The 17,833-nt window shown below is 53.5% G+C and overlaps 1 protein-coding gene across 2 annotated transcripts; it reads right to left on the bottom strand.

The window, feature by feature from the left end:
- Positions 1–887: 887 nt before the first annotated feature.
- OTUB2 (OTU deubiquitinase, ubiquitin aldehyde binding 2) lies at positions 888–17,504 on the bottom strand. 2 transcript variants are annotated; one of them, XM_072839776.1, is made up of 7 exons: positions 17,479–17,504; positions 8,810–8,900; positions 8,309–8,404; positions 6,790–6,908; positions 2,931–3,015; positions 2,125–2,319; positions 932–1,147 (listed from the first exon to the last, which is right to left on the bottom strand). In XM_072839776.1, the coding sequence occupies exons 1-7, from the start codon at positions 17,487–17,489 to the stop codon at positions 941–943; spliced, it is 804 nt and encodes a 267-aa protein (XP_072695877.1). In that variant the 5' UTR covers positions 17,490–17,504; the 3' UTR covers positions 932–940. The 2 variants fall into 2 exon arrangements, with proteins under 2 accessions (XP_072695878.1, XP_072695877.1); XM_072839777.1 differs by lacking the exons at positions 8,810–8,900; positions 17,479–17,504 and adding an exon at positions 16,888–17,022 and having other exon boundaries at positions 888–1,147.
- Positions 17,505–17,833: the final 329 nt, after the last annotated feature.

Below are 17,833 nucleotides of genomic sequence, written 5' to 3'. Positions count from 1 at the left end.
TTCTTTCCCACCTAATTTCCTGCCATCCCACAAAACCAAGCAGAAGTGGGGAAAAGGGAAAGAAGCCACAGACAACCTTGCAAAACTGGTCTGCCCTGCCCATCCATGTCTGTGGCTGCGTGTGCTATGTCTCCACCTGGAGGATTACCTGGGTTCTACTTCCAGGCTGTGTTGGGGATGGTGAGACAGCTTCCTGGTCCCAGGCTTCCTTGAGCCTCTGTTCAGGTGGGGCTAGCAGCAGAATCCTAAAGGGCCTGCCCAAAGGCAAGCAGTTCTGGCCCTGAGAGAGGTAGAGAGGGGCCACAACAACTTGAGCTTCGGTGCTGAAGGCCCCTTTCTAGACTTTGGCATAAAAGTCTCTATTTTGTCCTTAAGTTACGGTAAGAAAACACCCCCATCATCATGAATGTTTAGAACCACGCTGAATGAAGCCCTCACATTCAAGTTGGCCTCAACTGGCCAATGCTTCAGTCAGCCATCCACCAACATCCAGTCTAACAGCTGATTGGACTGGATTCCTTTTTGTAGAACAGGTAAGTCACAGACGACAGCTGACCTTGAGCTTTTCTTCCCCCACAGAGGTTCTGCCCCTGGTGAAAGGAAACCAGAGGGCCTATTTTTTACAGTAGAACGTCAGCACTGGCAAATACTTTTTCCAGATGAAGAAACAGGCCCAGAGAGGGGAGGTGACTTGCCCAGGGCCTCAGGGAACTGGGGGCAGAGCCAGGGGTTCTGGCTTTGTAGCCCTGAGTTAGAAAGCATTTGATCCTCAAATTACCACAGTCCATAATGGGTAGGCCTCATTCCCAGTGACTCTGCCCAAAAGGCTGTACATTTTCTAACTATAGTTTAAGTTGCTTAAAAAATTGAAAAGCCGGAATGTTCCATTTAGAATGCAGTCCCGTTAGGTGACAGGCTCCACTGCATGGCCTAAAATTAATCAACGTTTATCGGCTGCATAAAGGATGTTGTAGTGGGATGTTTTATAGAGCAGGTAAACGGAAGGGGTGGCAGCCTCGGGGAACACGTGGTGGTTCAGCGCTGTGTCCATCTCATCCACATACTCCACCTGCAGGGCGATGTTCAGTGCCTGAGACAGGGCTGTGATCTGGATGTGGTCACACTCCATGGCCATGGGCTCCACTTCCTGCCAAGGCCAGAATAAAAAAAAATCAGTTTAGGGAGGAGGCCTAGCAGAGGACACAGGAGAATCCCAGCTCTGGCTTTCATGGCCCTGGGTCTTTTAAAGCATCTATGTTGGGAAATAGTCTTCACAACAACTCATTAGGTAGATACTTCCATCCCCCTTTCTAGAGGAGGAAACTGAAACCCTGTGAGGAAGGGCAACCAGAAACACAGTAGAACTGCAAGGCTCGATTCGAGATATCTTTGATTCCCGACTCTAACTATATGTAAGAAGAGAACAACACTACTTTCAAAAACGGGGGTGGGGGGGCAGGAATATTTGAGCTTGGACTTATTAATGCACAGAACCAGAGAATCCCAGAATGGAAGAGGACATCAAAAAGGGATTTCAGAGGGCTAGGCGAATGAGTGAGTCCGAGAGCTGAAGAGGCAACAGAGAGATGGTGGCAGGCTGGCATGCGTGTCCCACATAACCAGGGTGCTGCTACTCTGCTCCTGCTGTTTGTTGCCATGCAGGAATAAAGCCCTGAGAGCTGGATCTTCTGAGAGAAATCCAGATAGGAAAGCTACCCAAGGTTTAAATGTTGGCAGCTCCGTTTCAGATAATTACCATACATCATAAAACACATCTTAAGACAGATGTGATTCTGGGGCTGCTACTCTGCAGTTTTGTAAACAGGGCCCTCATTTCTCAGATGGATGTACACCCACAGCCACACAGTTCAGGCAGCTCAAGTAGGATCAGTTTCTGGCTTGCTAATCTTATTCTTCAGATTACAAATGCAGACGTGACCTCAACTTCCCTGGCAAGGGATGATGGTGTTAAAGTCTCCTGAGAGAAGAGGGGCTTTCCTGGCACCTTCCCACGGCCCACACACCATCCTCCCCTGTGTGTACAATCCCAGGAGGTGGGTATTGATACAGCAGATCCCAGGGCTGGGAGCTAAGTCCCCAAAGCTTGAGACTCTGAGGACCTACATGAGTACAGAAGTCTTTGATGTCCATCTCCTCATCAATGAAGTGTCGGAAGAAGTCTGCGCGGTTCTTGATGAAGGCTGAGGTGAGCAGGCGCAAAAACTGCACGATTTGGTCCGAGGAGCTCTGGTCGTTGAACACCTTCAGCAGGCTGGACACTGAGCCATCCTTCTCTACCAGCTCTACCACACTGTAAAACTGCACTCCGCCAGGTGTCAGTCGAGGGAGGCACAGGCAAGACCTTCCCTCCCCTCCCTCCCCTCCTTCCCCTCCCCTTCTCTCCCCTCCCCCATGGGACTCTCTCCACAGGACCCTCCCCTCCATGTGTATTTCCCTTTTAAGTGCTCTAATTGAGGTACCGAAATAAATATCTGGGACCAAAGCTAAGTAGGAGGGTTAGAAATGCTCTGCAATGTGTACCTTAGCCCAGAATCCTGTCTAGGGCACAGCACTTTAGGGTCTCCTTCCATCACTGATTGTTGGGATTCAGAACTGAATCCTCCAACCCCACCGGCTTCATAAGGGAGGGGAGCAGGGTGGAGAGGAAATGGATGAAGGAAACTAGGGGATGTTTCCAGCCTGAAAGCTGCCCCAAAGGAGGTGCCCCTTCCCAATAGGAGGGCAGGGCCCTGGGGTCCTGTCCCCACGTGCTGGAAGCAGCTGTCCGTCCTTCCCCCAGCTGGGAGGAACAAAAAGGGCATAACAGCAGAACCATGGGCTGTGAGGGGCTCCAGCCAGTGCCCATTCCTGTCTGCTCTGCCAGCATGAAAGGACCTGGACCCTCAGCCACCCTGCCCAGGTTAACTTACAGCATTAAAGAAGTTTCGGAACTTGTGCTCCTCAAAACCAGCAGCCAGGAGGTCATTTGGGGTCTGCAGGACACGTTCTTTGAACCTGAAGGGGAAAGGAAGACTGATGGCTCATGGAGAAATGATGATGGAGCACTGCTGTGACAGTCAGTGTCCTCCCGCTCACACCCACTGCCCCCCACACCTGAGGTTTGTGCCACTACCAGGTGACTGCTCTCCCTTTCAGAGCACTTCCCTGTGGATCACACACGGACTTTTCTATTCCTCCCCAGTGTATACAATCCCAGGAAGGGGGTGTTACACCCAGTTCATAGATTAGGAGGTTGAGGAAATCACTATCCCCTCCCAGACGTTGATTCTACCTTTCAAAGGTTTCTGAACTCTGTTCCTCCTTTTCCCCGTGGTTCTTGCCATGTGATCATCATTTCTGGCCAGGGCCATGCTCAGCCTTCCCATGCTCCCAGTCCCTTCTCCACAAGGACCTCTGGAGTGACCTAGCACAGTCTCCTCCCTCAGGACACAGCTTCTCAGCACAAACATCCAAGGGAGGGCCCCTGCCTAGCTCCCCAATTTCCTCTCCCTTCTCAGCCTCCCTCCCACCCACAGCCACTTACTCCCCGTCTGTGTTTCACTCCTTAGCACCCTGTCCCCTCAACCAGTGCCCTCTACCTATTCACAAGAGCTAATTGTTCAGTTTTCAAGATTTTGCCAGTCAGGGGTTAAACACCATTACTTGAATTATACAACAACACAAAGCTAAATATTTAAAACTCCGTTTCCTAATTATCTTTGCTCTTGAGGTTACATATGTCTGTCATGTGTGATGGTGGAGAGATGACTGGGCTGTAGCATATGTTTATCTCTTCCCTGATCCCTGCTCAGTGACCCCCATGATGGTGGCTTGAAAAACCAATTGTGACAGGAGTATTTAAACCACAGGATGGGCTAACACAAGTCAGGCCTCCCTGTCCCACAGCCGTTAAACCTTGGCCAGCACTGACCTCCTTTCACACCTGGTCCAATGGCCCTTGCTCTTGTCAGTGCTGGCTCAGCCCTATCTGCCTCCATGGCAGGCCCCTAACGGCACAGCTCCCTTCCAAGAGCAGTCATGGTAGTCGGAGGCCCGCAAGGAGTCCTATCAGCCCCTGGCCCCGAGACACAGTTAGCAGCTGACACGAGAGACAGAATAAGTGACTGGTCTGTGGAGGGGAGGGTAAGAGCTGGTGCAAGAAGGACCAAGTAGAGAGGCTCTGGGGGACAGCTGGCACTGGCTGAGTTGCAGTCCCTCCCCTGGGAAGGGAGGCTAGACTCCCAGTGGGGCACAGGCAGAGGGTTTCAACCAGGAACTCTAGGCCAGAGGGGGAGGCTCAGGTGCCTCCTTGCAGGAGAGGGGCCGGTGAGGAGAGGGGTGGTGTATGCGGAGCACAAACACCTAAAGCAGGAGGTGGAAGTTGGCTCTGGCCAGGGCAGGTGTGGGGAACACACCACACCGGCAGTTGGCAGCCCTGCTGTTCGGTTGCTCTCAGACTTTGGGCCCCCTTCTCCTCCCTGGCCTCCTCGGACCTCAGCAGCTGCATTCCCACACTGCTTCCTCCCAGTGACTGCTGACCCCTATACCAGGCGCTGTGGAGCAGCACGCGGGCCCAGCTACGTGAGAGACAAACGCCTAGGCCAGAACTCTGAGCCGATGAGGCAAGTGAAGGGGAGGAGGATGGTGTTGGGACTTGGGGTAAGGCTCTCTGCTGTATGCCAGCTTTAAAAAAAAAAAAAAAAAAGATTTATTCAAGAGAGGCAGAGACACAGGCTCCCTGCATGGAGACTGATGTGGGACTCAATCCAGGGTCTCCAGGATCACACCCTGGGCTGAAGGTGGCGCTAAACCGCTGAGCCACCCGGGCTGCCCTGTATGCCAGCTTTAGGGTGACCTTGGGCAAGGCTTGTCACCTTCCTGAGGCTCAGTGTACTCAAATTGCAGCATGGGGTAATGCCAACCTCGCCTAACCGTGAATGAGTCCTGTTGATGCCCCCTCTACAGGAATCTGGAATCCAGTCAGTACCCCCACCTGCTCATGGCGGGAGTGGAGGGGTTTTGGTCACTATCCTCTCTCCTTTCCCTGAGCATGTTCCCTGCTCTGCCCACCCCCTCAGTCTGTCCTGTGGAGACCAGCCAGCAGGCCAGGCAATGCTCTGCTCAAACCCTCAGGGGCTCTGTCTCATTCAGGCTGAAATTCAGGGTCTTTATAGCTATAGACCTTACCTCCAACCCCCTACTTAAACACCTGGGGCAACACCTCCTGCCCCAGCCCTGGACAACTTGGCCACCTTCCCTGCCTGGTGTTTCCTACAACACTTATCACCACCTGACACCTCACATACTGTCTTCTCCTGCTAGCATGTCTGCTTCACAGACAGGGGGTTTTGTCTCGTTCTCTGCTGCATCCCTGGGGCCAGTCTGTGTGGTGCCCTGCTGGGTGAGGACTGCAGGCAGGGACACTGCCCTGGAAGGAGTGCAGGAGTGAAGGGAAATGAGCATGCAGGGCTGGTACAGACACATGGGCTGGGCTTTGTGAGCAGCACCCACAACAACACCTTGTGTATGCAAACTCACCCACCTTCCACAGAAACGGAGGCTCAGAGAGGTGGGGTGACTTGCCCAAAGTCACACAGCAAGTAAGCAAGAGAGTGAGGTCAGGCTTAGAGCCCTAGACCTCGACATGGCCCAACTCTGCGGGATACGGGTAGTGGGGAAAAACCCTGCCCAGGATTGTGCGGTCTCGACTCTGCAGAGCTGTGGGGAGATGGGGGAGGATGGTGACTACAGATAGGTGACTCTCCCATCAAAAGAGACTCAGCCCGTTTGTCATTCAGGAATGGTTCCTTCCAAATAAGGAACAGGTGGCCTAATTTCTGTCCCTTTTGAGGGAATCTACATTTTGAACAGGAGATAATGGCCTTAACCTAGCCGTTGTCAACCAGGGTTGACTTGCTCCCCAACCAAGGAGATATACCTGATTGAGTCCGAAGACATTTTTGATTGTCATGACTTGGGGAGAAGGATGCTCCTGGCATCTAGTGCGTGGATGCAAGGGATGCTACTAACCACCCTGTAAGGCCCCAGACAGCCCCACAACAAGAATGTGGGGAGTGCCGCTGTTGAGAAAGCTGCCCTTGCAGAGTAGTTCTGGCACCAGGGTCCAAGGATCAAGCCTGAGGGCTCTGGGAGCTTGGGCTACTCTGCTCTGCTCCCGCATGTGTGGGCGGTGGCCTTCATCAGATCCTCTCAGGGCAGTGAGAGCTCCAAGATCAAGAAGCACATCTCAGCTCCTTGCTGCTCACAGTGTGGTCTGAGACCCGGCAGTGGCGGCATCTCCCAGGAGCTCGGGAGGGACACAAAAGCCTGCCCTGGAACTGAATCGGGACCACCCTCACCAAGATCCAGGCGGTTTGAGCAAAGGGGGACACCAGAGAAGCCCTGGCCTAAGCCCAGATGCAGAGGCCTAAAGGACTGCTCCAGGGAGCAGCGGCTAGAAAGAGAGGAACCTTCGGCATCACGTCAAGACTCAGGTAGATGGGCAGATGCCCAGTTACACACGTTCAAGAACAGGGGCAACTGAAATTATTCACAATGGGCAAAGCTTCATTTTTCTCCTTGGAGTGAGTCTTCAAAAAGTCAGCCAAGGCAACCCACCTAGGCGCACTCAGGCCAGGGCAACGGCATCCATGAGGTCACTGGTTCCATCCCCAACCGCCTGGCTGTCCCCTCCCCAGGTTTGGCAGGCTGTGCCTAGGAAACCCCCTCTGGGAGACTCCGCCGCCCCCCCCCCAGCCCACCCGGTGGTCCCACATGCCCCCCACTCACTTGAGGACCTCCCTGCTCTTCCCCAGCAGGGATTCCAGGTAGGAATAGCCCAAGGCCCGGTAGAAGCAGTTCCCATCCCCCTTGGTCTTGCGGATCCCGGTGAACCTTTTGCTGAGTTCCTGTAGGTCAGAGAAGGAAATGTGGATATCCGCAACACCATCACCCCTTAAGTCCTGTAAGGGCCAGGGCCCACCCTTCCCCCAGGTAGCACTTGCTCCCTGCTCTTGGGCCGGCTGACCCTTCACAGTCTCCCAGATATCCTTCATCACACAAATGTAAAACTGTGTCGAGCCTGTCCTTGTGGCAGCACCCAGTGCTGAACAAACAGGTCAAGGCTCACCCTCAGGTAGCCTACAGTCTGGGGAAATGGACCGTTAGACAATTAGGACAAGACGGGAAGCATGGGAGTGCCTTGGAACAGTGGCATCAGAAGTCTAGGAAGGCTTCCAGGAGGAGTAGCACTGAGAGGAGCAAAAGTGATGTGCATGGCGCAGGGATAGTGGGGCTGAGCAGTGGGCCAGGAGTCTGCAGCCTCTAGAAAAGGACTCCTCAGACATAACCACGTAGTCTGGCCAGTCTTTCAAACATTGCTCAAAAGGTGTGGCCCTCCCCAGGCCACTCACCTCCACTCTGCTCCTAGCTGCCAATCTCTGCAACGCCCTGGAGTCCCCTTGGCTGCCTCATGGGGCTACCGTCAGCGTTCTGAGAGCAGAGCATGGGCATCAGGAAGTCCCTGCTCCCGTCACAGCAATGACAAGGCTTGGAGTTAATGGGGCCCATCTCAGGCCGGCCAACAGGGAAGGTCATGCTCCTTGGGAACCCCATCTTACCTCCTGAGAGGGTTCCAGGGTACACGAGTCCCTATGGCCCAGCCTTTGCTCCTGCCCCAGGAAGTGCTCCCTGTGGCTGCAGGAGATAGTCCTGCCAATGAGCAGAGGAAGCAGAGGTGTGCTGCCCCCAGAGATGGAGAGAGCCCAGGCTCCTCCTGCTGCCCCGGTTCTGTGAGCTGTCCCTGCACCCTTCTGTTACTCCTCTTTTGCATAGCTCAGCTGGAGTGGCTCTTCCCCACTGAGAGATGCCCTAGCACTGTGGTTCTGGATGCAGCTTAGAGATCAGGCTGCCTGTTCCAAACCCCAGCTTGTCCGCTCACTAGCTGTAGGATGGTGGGCCTGCTATTTAGTATCTGTGCCTTGGTGTCCTCAGCTGTAAAATGTGGATATAAAAGTACTGATTTGCAACCTTGTCATGAGATCTCAGTGAGTATATGAAGCATTTAGCATAGTACCTAGCTTTAAAAAAATCCTATATAAATATATAGGTATACATATATTTTTGACAATTAAAAGATTTCTCATTAAGGCAAATACCCAACATGAAAATATTTTGGGATCCCTTTAATTTGCCCGGGAGCCTGGCCCCAATGCTAAGCCACTCTGCCTTCAAAGTGGTACCTTTGACTCCAATCCCAGCTCCAGCACATTTGCTCCAAGATCCTATCCCCTGCAAACCTCCATCTCACCTGGATTTTCCTCTGGTATATCCTGTTTTCAGGATGATCCCGAAGAATTGATAGAATGTCACATTTTTCTGATATTAGGTTGAAAGATGTTTCACTCTGAAAGAAAGGGAAGCAAAGCCGTGTGACAATTTCAAAGCAACTGATGGGCTTCCACCAAGTAGAAAGCCTCTGAACTGCTAGTTACGTGACATAGTGAATGTTACCTATCCACAAAGGTCACACTACCAGTTATCTTGGATGTCATGTTCCCTGGTCAGGATTGGCCCCATCCTTTAGGGATGTCATCCTGTAACTTCCGAATGGACTCACTTTAGGATATAAACCCCTCGAACCTAGTGAGCCTTCATGCTGGAGTATGAGGTATCCCCTTGTCTCCTGCCCTTCCTGTCTCACTCATTCATTCTTTTATTTGCCAACAATACCTAAACTTCCAGCCTGCACAAACCACCTTTTGACAATCTGGAAATAGAGGTTAGAACATCTGGTGGATGTACCACCTACCGGCCAAAGTCCATATTGCAGCCCAGCTGGAGCCTGGATCCATTCCAACCCAGAGATAAGCTTCCTGGCCCAGAGGCAGGGCTCTGGAGGGCTGAGAAGAAATCCACAAGGAGCAGGTCATGGCAGGAGGTGGCTTCGGGGCCAGGGAAAGGGCAGGAGACATCTCTGTTCTAACAGCCAACTCCCTACCAGCCTCCTCTCTGTCTCAAACTGTTCCTGCCCAGTGCCCAGACAAATGGCAGATGCACCCCTGCCTCCAACCCATCCCTAGAACAGCTCTGATCACAGCATGAAAGCAATGGAAGAGAAATTGGCATTAAAGCCACATGTCATTTAGTTTAAGAGAAGTGGCTCTGGTGTCTGCACACAACCCAAGGAGACAGTTATTCAACACTGCACAGCTGTAAGGTTGGTGTTATTTGGGATTTTTATGAATAGAAAAGCTTTCCATCTATTGCTATCATTTTTGACAGAGTTGTCAGAGCTCACCACTTTCAGTTTATGCCTCTGACCACACGGGCCTTTCCTGGGCAGCCTCTCCACCTCCTCACAGACTGAGGGCTAGGGCTGAGGGCTCACAGAGGAGCCTTGATGTTACAAGCTCCTTTCCACCTGGAAAAATGTCTGGATTTTTTATGATTAGATTTCACCAAAGTTCATCACTGGAAGCACAGAGCTGGACCACAAGATCACACAATGAGGTGTAAGTGACTTCTAGGGCTGCCCATCTCTACATTGGACAGACTCAAACTTATATCTGACAATGAGCTTCTTTGCTCCGATTCCTGTGCCCAGCATCCAGGACAGATGAGAGGAGCTTTGACTGGGAAGGGGGCATTTCTGGGGGGTTGGATGCTCCCTGCCATCAATGTCACCAAAGCCATGCTGGCCTCCCTCGGCGCATTACAGCTTGTCACACTACCGTGGCCTTCCATTTACTTGATGCCCCAGGGCCCATTATAAGGCATGGAAGAGAGCAGAGGGTGAGAGATTTGTTAAACAAACAAAAGCCACCATATCCACGAGGACTCCCTGCTTGCCCCACCCCACCCAAGTCAGGCTTGGGCTCTCCCCTGAACTCACACTTTATTCCTTTTCTCCCTTTCTGGTGGCCCCAAACATGCCCTCTCCTGAATTTGGGGGATTCAGGCCAACTTCCCAGAGAAAAACCTGAGTGGAGAAGGATGAATGTATCATCCTAAGAACAGGAGGAAAAGGCTTTCTAAAAGAGGGAACAGGGATGCAAATGCTTGTTGGTGGGGGAAGAGATTCTGGATTTCATTTCTGGAAGCTTCCACTCCATACTCAGCCTTCTCTGCAAAATTAAGTCAGCCTCCTTCCTCACTTCCGCTTGGACATGACAAGAGCAGGGAAAAGTTAACATGTTTTGATCTTTGCTAAATCATGGAGGATTTCCATTATCGGCAGAACAACTGCTGGTGTGCAATTTTGCATTCCTACTACTATGTGCTAGTAAAGCAGTTACCCACAGGACCCCATAAGTTTCATAATAAAAAATCCACTTCTGCTGCTTTGAGGGAAAGGCAAGGGGACACTCAGGTGTGTTTAAACACAGCAGGTGCGCCCGCTCTACAGAACCCTCTAGCTCACATTCACTTCCTTCCAGGGTCCCATTACCCACCTCACTAACAAAAGTCTCGTTTTATAGACAGTGGACTGCAAACGTTGGCTTGGGTCTCTCTAAACATGGATTAAAAAGCAGTACAACTGGTATTTAACGCTGCTTATCCCTGGCCTGCCCCAAACAAAACCCAACCAAACAGTGGGGCGGGAGGACATGTAGTTAGGTATATTCAGTTGCTTCAGAGAGGATATAGTGGAGGCGTGGAAAGGAGTTTAGGGAATTAACCCGAATGATGTAAGGATAAGTACTTATGATAGAAAAGCACCATTAGCAGTCAAAACGAGAATGTTAATAGACAGGGACACCCACCTTGGACCAGGAAAGCCAGTTTAGGTTTTCCACTTGCCATAATACAAACTTGGCATTTGGGGCAAATTTCCTTAGGCTATTAAATTTATAGGAAAAATATTAAAAAGCAGCTCGGGGTGCCTCTCAGCCACTGAGGGTGGCGCTCATCACACTCGGGGTTCGAGAGCCCAGCTGTCAACACTGGCTTCCCTTCATCCCTGTCCCCGTGCCCCACCCTCTATTGGTAGTCCCTGTGGTACATGTTTCAGTGTGTACCTGTCTTTTCATTGAGGTAAAATATAAAATATACTCCCATAGCCACTTGTAAGTGTACAGTCCAGGGGCATTAAGTACACATACAGTTGTGCAACGATCACCCAGCTTCTGTCCCCAGAGCATTTTCATCACTCCACCCGCTAAACATTAACTTTGCATTCCCCACCCCACCCCCAGACCCTGCAACCACCGTTCTATTTTCTCTCTGAATCTGCCTAGCCTAGGGACCTCATGTACGTGGAATGTACTGGTCTTCTTAAAACTACAGAGTTGTTTTACGTATGCACGTGTTTTAAATGCGCATTACATACTATTCTGCAGATATCATGGCCTTTTTATGTTGCTTCACTTAATACTACTTTAAGATTTACCCCTCCTGATAAATGGTTCCCCTGGTTGGCTTCCTCCACCCCAGGTGCCGGCAGTTCCAAGGCCCCCTTAGTGGTGGCAAGTGTACTTATGGGGCTGGGGGAGGGGTGGGGGGACAGGATTTCCAGAATGGTCCAAATCAGCTTGAGGTCCCTGTCCTGGTCCCTGTCCCCAGCAGCACAGCCCTGGTCACAGCTCTGGGGGAAAACGAGGGTCTGAAACTCCACGGAGAACCTGGGCACGGCCTCAGTTTACTGGCCCATAAATCAGGTACAAGGCTTTCTGGGTTTGATATTGGCTGACTCTAATTGGTGTTGTTTTATTTTATTTTAATTGTGCCTGAAAATTTCCAGGATGTTATGTTGAAAGGACAAGCCTGACAATGCCCCATTGGCCCTAATCAGGCCACCTGAAAGGATTTTAGTCTTTAATTGCTGGTTTGCAAATAGATGCTAATTAAGTCAGGCAGCTGGCAACTCTGCTTGGAAGGGGCATTTAGCAGGTTAAGTCGAGGCCTATATTTCAAAGTGAGAAAAGGGCCTTTCTTCCATCCCTAGCAATCCTGGGAACTAGCCCCTTGCACTAGCAGGTGGGCTTGGCATTCAGACCAGGTTTGTGTCCTCCTCCTCCTCGCTGGGAGCCTGGACTGCTTTCCTACCACAGCCTCAGAGCCAGGGCAGGAATCAAAGCACTTGGTGTGCTGCAACTGATCCCAACTCGAGTCCACACCCGCTCCAAATGCAGGAGAGTCAGATTCCCAATTTCCTCTGGTAGTCTCTCCAAAGTCTCTCTGCAGACCCGTAACCTGGCCACGTAGCCTCAAGCATTGCTCCACCAGCCTCAGACCCCCAAACGCCAGGCTCACCCAACCCAGATCCTTCTGGCTCCAGGCAGGCAAGACCAGGGCTGGAGCCCCAGGAAGCCTTGGGAAGGGACAGGGACCTTCTGAGAGAAGATGGGAGATTGGCCAGGTTCTGAGCCCTGTCGGTGGGTGACCCCTGGAAGCTCTGGACTCTACCGTGAAGGAGCTGGTAGCCTGAGGTCAGACCACGCGGTGAGTCGTGGCTTCTTGGGTACTGGGCCTGGTTAACGAGGCTGACTCAGCCTGTGGTCAGCCTAGCTGGTGGAGCTGCCTCAGAGGGAGGTAGGCTGGCCGAGGGCTACATTAGGAGAGGATGTATAGAATACAGGGATGGATAGGATGATCAGTTTTTTTTACTGATGAGTGATCAAAATGCTTGGAGGCAAAAGATCTTGCAAAGACCTAGTGCCCTGAACTGGTTTCCTATTGGGGCTATAACAAGTTAGCACACACTCGGTGACTTAAAAACAACACAGATTTGTTACCTTGCATTTCTGGAGGCTCCAGGGGAAAACCCCTTTCCTTACTTTTGTCACTTTCTAGAAGCTACCTGTGCTCTTTATTTCATGATCCTTCTCCTTCCAGGATCACAGCTCCTCACTTTAACCCTCCTGCCTTCTCCTCCTCCTCCTCCCTCTCTTTCTCCACCTCCACCTCTTCCTCCATCACCACCACCACCTGCCCCCCCCTCCCTTATAAGGACCTTTGTGATTACATCATTGGGCCCACCTGGGTGATCCAGGGCCCTCATCTCAATAACCCTTAACTTCACCACACCAGTGAAGCCCTTGTTGCCATGTAAGGGACCTTATTCACAGGTTCTGGGGATTAGGTGTGGACATCCTCAGGGAGCTATCAGCCTGCCCCTCCCCACCACATGCCCCTTCTGTGCCGTGCAGCTAAGGAAACCGGGAAGTCCCTGCATCTGGGCTTCCACCCCTTTTGGGTCACAGTTATTGGCTAGTTTTGCAGAGACTCTGAACTCAGATCCCAGCCACCTCTCATTTGATGTCTGGACTCATACAGCATCTTCTAAAGGACCCTCTGATTTTCATCTCTGGCCCTAAAGCTCTCACTTTTAAATAGCCACCGGGATGTCTGCAGCATCCCCCCAACTATTATGCCCCAACTGCTCTCTTGCTCCACACCTGCCTCCTCTCCAGCTGTCTCCAGCTCCCCAAAAGGCCCCTCCATCCAGTCAGAGCTCATGCCAAACCCAGGACCCCTCCTGCACTCCTCTCTTCTCCATCGACTCTGCTCCTGGGTCAGGCCAGAGTTGCCACCCTCTGCCCTCAGGGAGCCTGCAATAGCATCAGCCCAACCCATCTCCTGGCTTCCACCCCTGCCCCCCTTCCTCACCATCCTCCACAGCAGCCAGCACAGGCAGCTTCACATAAGCCAGAGGAAGACACAACTCTTCCATTCCTTCCAGTGGCTCCCCTCACTTAAAGAAAAGACTCAACCTTTTGAAGACAATCTCTCAGGTTCTACGACATCCAGCCTCGCTTACCTTACCCTCCCAGGGCACCAGCCACAATGACCCTCTTTGTGTTCCTCCAACAGGACATGCCCATTTCTACCTCAGGGCCTTTGCACATGCTGCTCCTGCTGCCTGGGATGCTCCTCTTAAGACTCAGGTGGCATCACCTCCTCAGAGACGTCTTCCCCGAGTGCCCTGTGTAAAATTGCCCCTCCCCCACTACCTTGACTTGCTTTATTTCTTCACATGGGCTGCCATGAAGGTTCACTCATTTCCTTGCAATCTCTGTCCCTCTGCTAGACTGTCAACAACATGAGGGCAGGTATTTGTGCATGCCTGTCAAGACCAAATCCCCAGTGCTTGGCACACAGTAATGCTCCAAAAATGCATACTGAGTGGATGGGTGAATGAACAAATGCATGAGCCAGTCTCATCACCCAGCCTGGCCACCTCCAACCCTGTGTCCACCAAACTGCCAGGGAGATCATCCAAGTCAACCACCCTGTACTTGTCAGAAGTCTGTTACAGTCCTTATCCCATCCCCACCGGCAGGATAAAATTCAAAGCCCACAACACAGCATGTTGAAGCCCTTCTCAGCACATCCTGACGCTCCCTACTTTTCTAGACTCATCTCCCCTCCCTCCTCTGAGCTCCCTGCATCCACACAGACCTTTCCCAGAATATTCCATTCTTGACCCTGTTTCCAGGCCTTTAAGCACACTGTCCCACCCTGCCTGGAATGCACCCTTCCTCAAGTCCTTCCTGAATACTCCTACATATGCTTCAAAACCTCATTCAAAAGACTCCCTCATGAAGCCTTCCCTGATACTCCCTGCACCCTCAGCGACTACCAGCTTTCTGCTGTGCTCCCCAAGCCCTCAGTCAGGCCTCTTAGGCCATGATCAGTAGCTCAGGGATTGCTTGCATCCAGCTCTGTCTTGACCAACAGGTATCAAGCTCCTAAGCAAGGTTAGGCCCCTCACCTTTCTCATCACTGCCCATCATGGGGCCTGATGACTAGGGGCTTGTTTGACAAACAAAAGAACAAAGCACGGAAGGGCCCTGTGGTTTCACTATTCACTTCTCACACTCATGTATTCACCAAATGTTAACTGGATTTTGAGTGAACACTTATTACCTACAGCCCAGCCAGTGGCAGCCCCTGCCCTCCTAGGGGGTCCTGTGCCTTCTCCACAGGCCTCTAGCTTAGCCCAGTGTCTTTGAAATGGAAGAGGAAAGAAGATGGTGTATTTCCCAAGGACGTTCCTCTCCTCTGCTGCCCCCGCACACATAGCCCCATTCACACCACGCAGGAACATAAAAATCGCCACATAGCACAGTGTGTGGCTAACAGTAGGTGCTCAGTAAATGCCAGCAGACCCTGTGCAGCCCTGCCCCACCCCGTGATTCCCAGGCAGACACCCTCCTCAGTGCATTCACCACTTCACCCCTCTCCAAGGCCCCCAAGCCTTCCCTGACCCCATCTGCCTTCTGACTTCTGGTCTTGAGAGTCCAGGGCAGTGGGGAAGGTGGAATCAGAGGCCTCACTGTCTAGCACAGAGACCAAAAGTTCAGGTCCTCGTCACCACCGTCCTTGCCCTGTTCTCAGCTTCCCAACGGTGGCCTCCGGCTCCAGGGTGGCGTTTTGAACTCATTATTACCCCAGCTCCTGCCACTCCGTAGTGGGTGATAGATGCAGAAACACGTGGGCCCCCTTCCAGGAGCAGCAGAGCCAGGGAAACCTTGGGGCACTGGGTAGAAGCAGGAAGCTGATGCTTCCAGATGCCCCAGAGGCCCTGGGCCACACCCCAGCAGCCGGCTGCTTTGTCCAGGGCAGCCCTGACTTAGCTGCCCTGGCTGCTCGTGCCACACTCAACGTGCCAGGCCGTGACCAGGCTTTGACCCATGCGCCAGCCCAGCAGCGTCCTGAAGGGATGGACCACCTCCCCGCGCAGACAGGAGAGGGAGGGGACCAAGAAGAACTGGGCATGCGTGTGCACCCACTTCCAGGACCCTGGTACCACAGGAGCAGCCGTAGCTGGTTACCTAGGCCGGGCGCTCCACAGGTGTCACCTCATGTGGCCCTCACAGTGCCTGCTGTGCAGATGCGCCAAGTAGTGCTAGGGGTGGGGGCCAGCCCAACCAAAGCCTCTTGGCTTTCCAAGGGGTGGAGATGGCATCTGAACTCAGAGCTGTATGACTGCAAGCCACCGTAAGGGCCACCAGCCCTTACACTCTACAGGCTCCCTGGAGCAGGGGGCTAAGGATTAAAGGGTTTCAGGCAGTCGCCACACCAGGTTGCTTGGTTGCTCGCAAGGTGCCCGGCCCCTCCCCCTACCACCTGCAAGGTGGTCTGATGTAACACAAGGAGCACTGGACTGGGAGTCCAGAGGCCTGCATTCAAGTCCCAGGTCTACTACCACAACCAGTCCCCGCCCTTTGCTTATCTGGGCCTCAGTTTCCCCTCCCACGCAAGTTCCAGGGTCGTCCTGGCCCAGGGTGGCTCTGGGGCCGTTTCTGCTCCACCCATACTCTGAATCAAGGGTTCCCCTGGCCACCGCCGCGGCCCCCTAACTCATGTGCTTGCAACTTGAGGCGCCTCTCCATGTGCATCCCAACAGCACACACCTCTGTTGATCCGCGGGATGGAGAGGACGTCCCCCCCGCCCCCCGGGGCTCCTGCACCTCCTGGGTCACTTGCGGGGCTTGGGGAGGAGGCGTGGCGCCGGGAGCTGCCCACTGCGCGGCTACTTAACAAAGACGGCGACCCGCAGCCCCGGGGCCTCTCGGTTCCCGTTCCGTCGAGGGCGCCTACACTGCGCCGTCGGGGCGACACCCTGGGGACACGGGGGCGAGCGCACCACGGACGCGGGGCCCGGAGCCCAGGCTGGGTCCCCGCGCCGGGCGTCCATGGGGCACCGCGGGGCGCGCCTCGGGCCTTGCAGGGCGTCCCCGGGGAGGACGGGGACCCCCCCCTCCCAGCACCCGTCGCGGCGACTCCCGGTTCCCAGGGGTCCGAACGCCCGGGACCCGCGCTGGGGGCTGAGCCCGGCGCCCGTGCCCCGACCCGCGAGCGCACAGGCGCCTCGGCGGCGAGCCCGCCCCCCGCGCCCCCCGTCCAGCTCCCCTCCCCCCGCCTCCCTCCGCGACCACTGACCATAGTGGCCGCAGCCGTCGGGCCAGGTCCCGCCGCAGCGGGCAGCGATCCGGTGCGGGAGGGCGCCGCGGGAGCCACCGGCTGGCTCCGCCGTTGGGCCGGGCGGCGGGGGCCTCGAGGGCGCGGGGGCGAGCGGAGAATGCACCCGACCGCTCCGCAAACCTCAGGCTAGACCTCCACTGTGTCCCAGCGAGACGCACGCCCCGCGATTGACGTCTGAGGCGGGCAATCAGCAGCTGGGACGCAGGACGTCACAGAAAGTGGGTGGGACTCCACGCGCCTTCAGCCTATGCTTCAGGGTTTATTTGACAGGGCACCGCCCCCTTTTAAAGACACAGAAAGCTTTTAACTAGCAAAGGAGTTAGCCCGACCCAGAAAGGCAGGGCTTCATTTGTAAAGGCTGAAGGGCTTTTGACCAAAACTGCAAATTGAGGCCTCCTGAAAGATTAGTCGGCTCTCATTAATTTCTCAACAAGGCCACGTAAGTATAGTTTGCTCCAGATCAGAGGACAGGTGCTTGGGGAACACGTGCCCAATAACATCAAGTTACCTGCCTGCCCTTGTGTAGCTTCTAAATAATGTTTTACCCACTTCCAGCTCATGAATCAGTCGGTTAGCAGGCACCCAATTAATGGTTGTTGAGCGAATGAATTTCCAGGATTGTTGATGCTGTGCCTCTGGAATCCTAAGGCTGCATACGTGTGGCACAGACGTAAATCAGGTCTGGTGACTCAGCCTGCATACAAGCTCATTATTACGGAACATCAAACACAGGAATATGTATCATTCAAAGATTCATTCACCAGCCCTGCCCCCCTTCCCCAGGAGATGCTTCCAGTGGGGGAGGGAGGGTTTCTGGGGAAGGGGGTGCTCCAGTGCATTGCATGCATCAATTTACAGGTGTCAAAACTCCCAGGTCCGTGTGTTAAGCAATTGCCCATTCCCA

Source organism: Canis lupus, chromosome 9, assembly GCF_048164855.1.
Source record: "Canis lupus baileyi chromosome 9, mCanLup2.hap1, whole genome shotgun sequence".
In the NCBI taxonomy this organism is placed as follows: Eukaryota; Metazoa; Chordata; class Mammalia; order Carnivora; family Canidae; genus Canis; species Canis lupus.
This window is presented reverse-complemented; position numbering and strand designations above follow the sequence as displayed.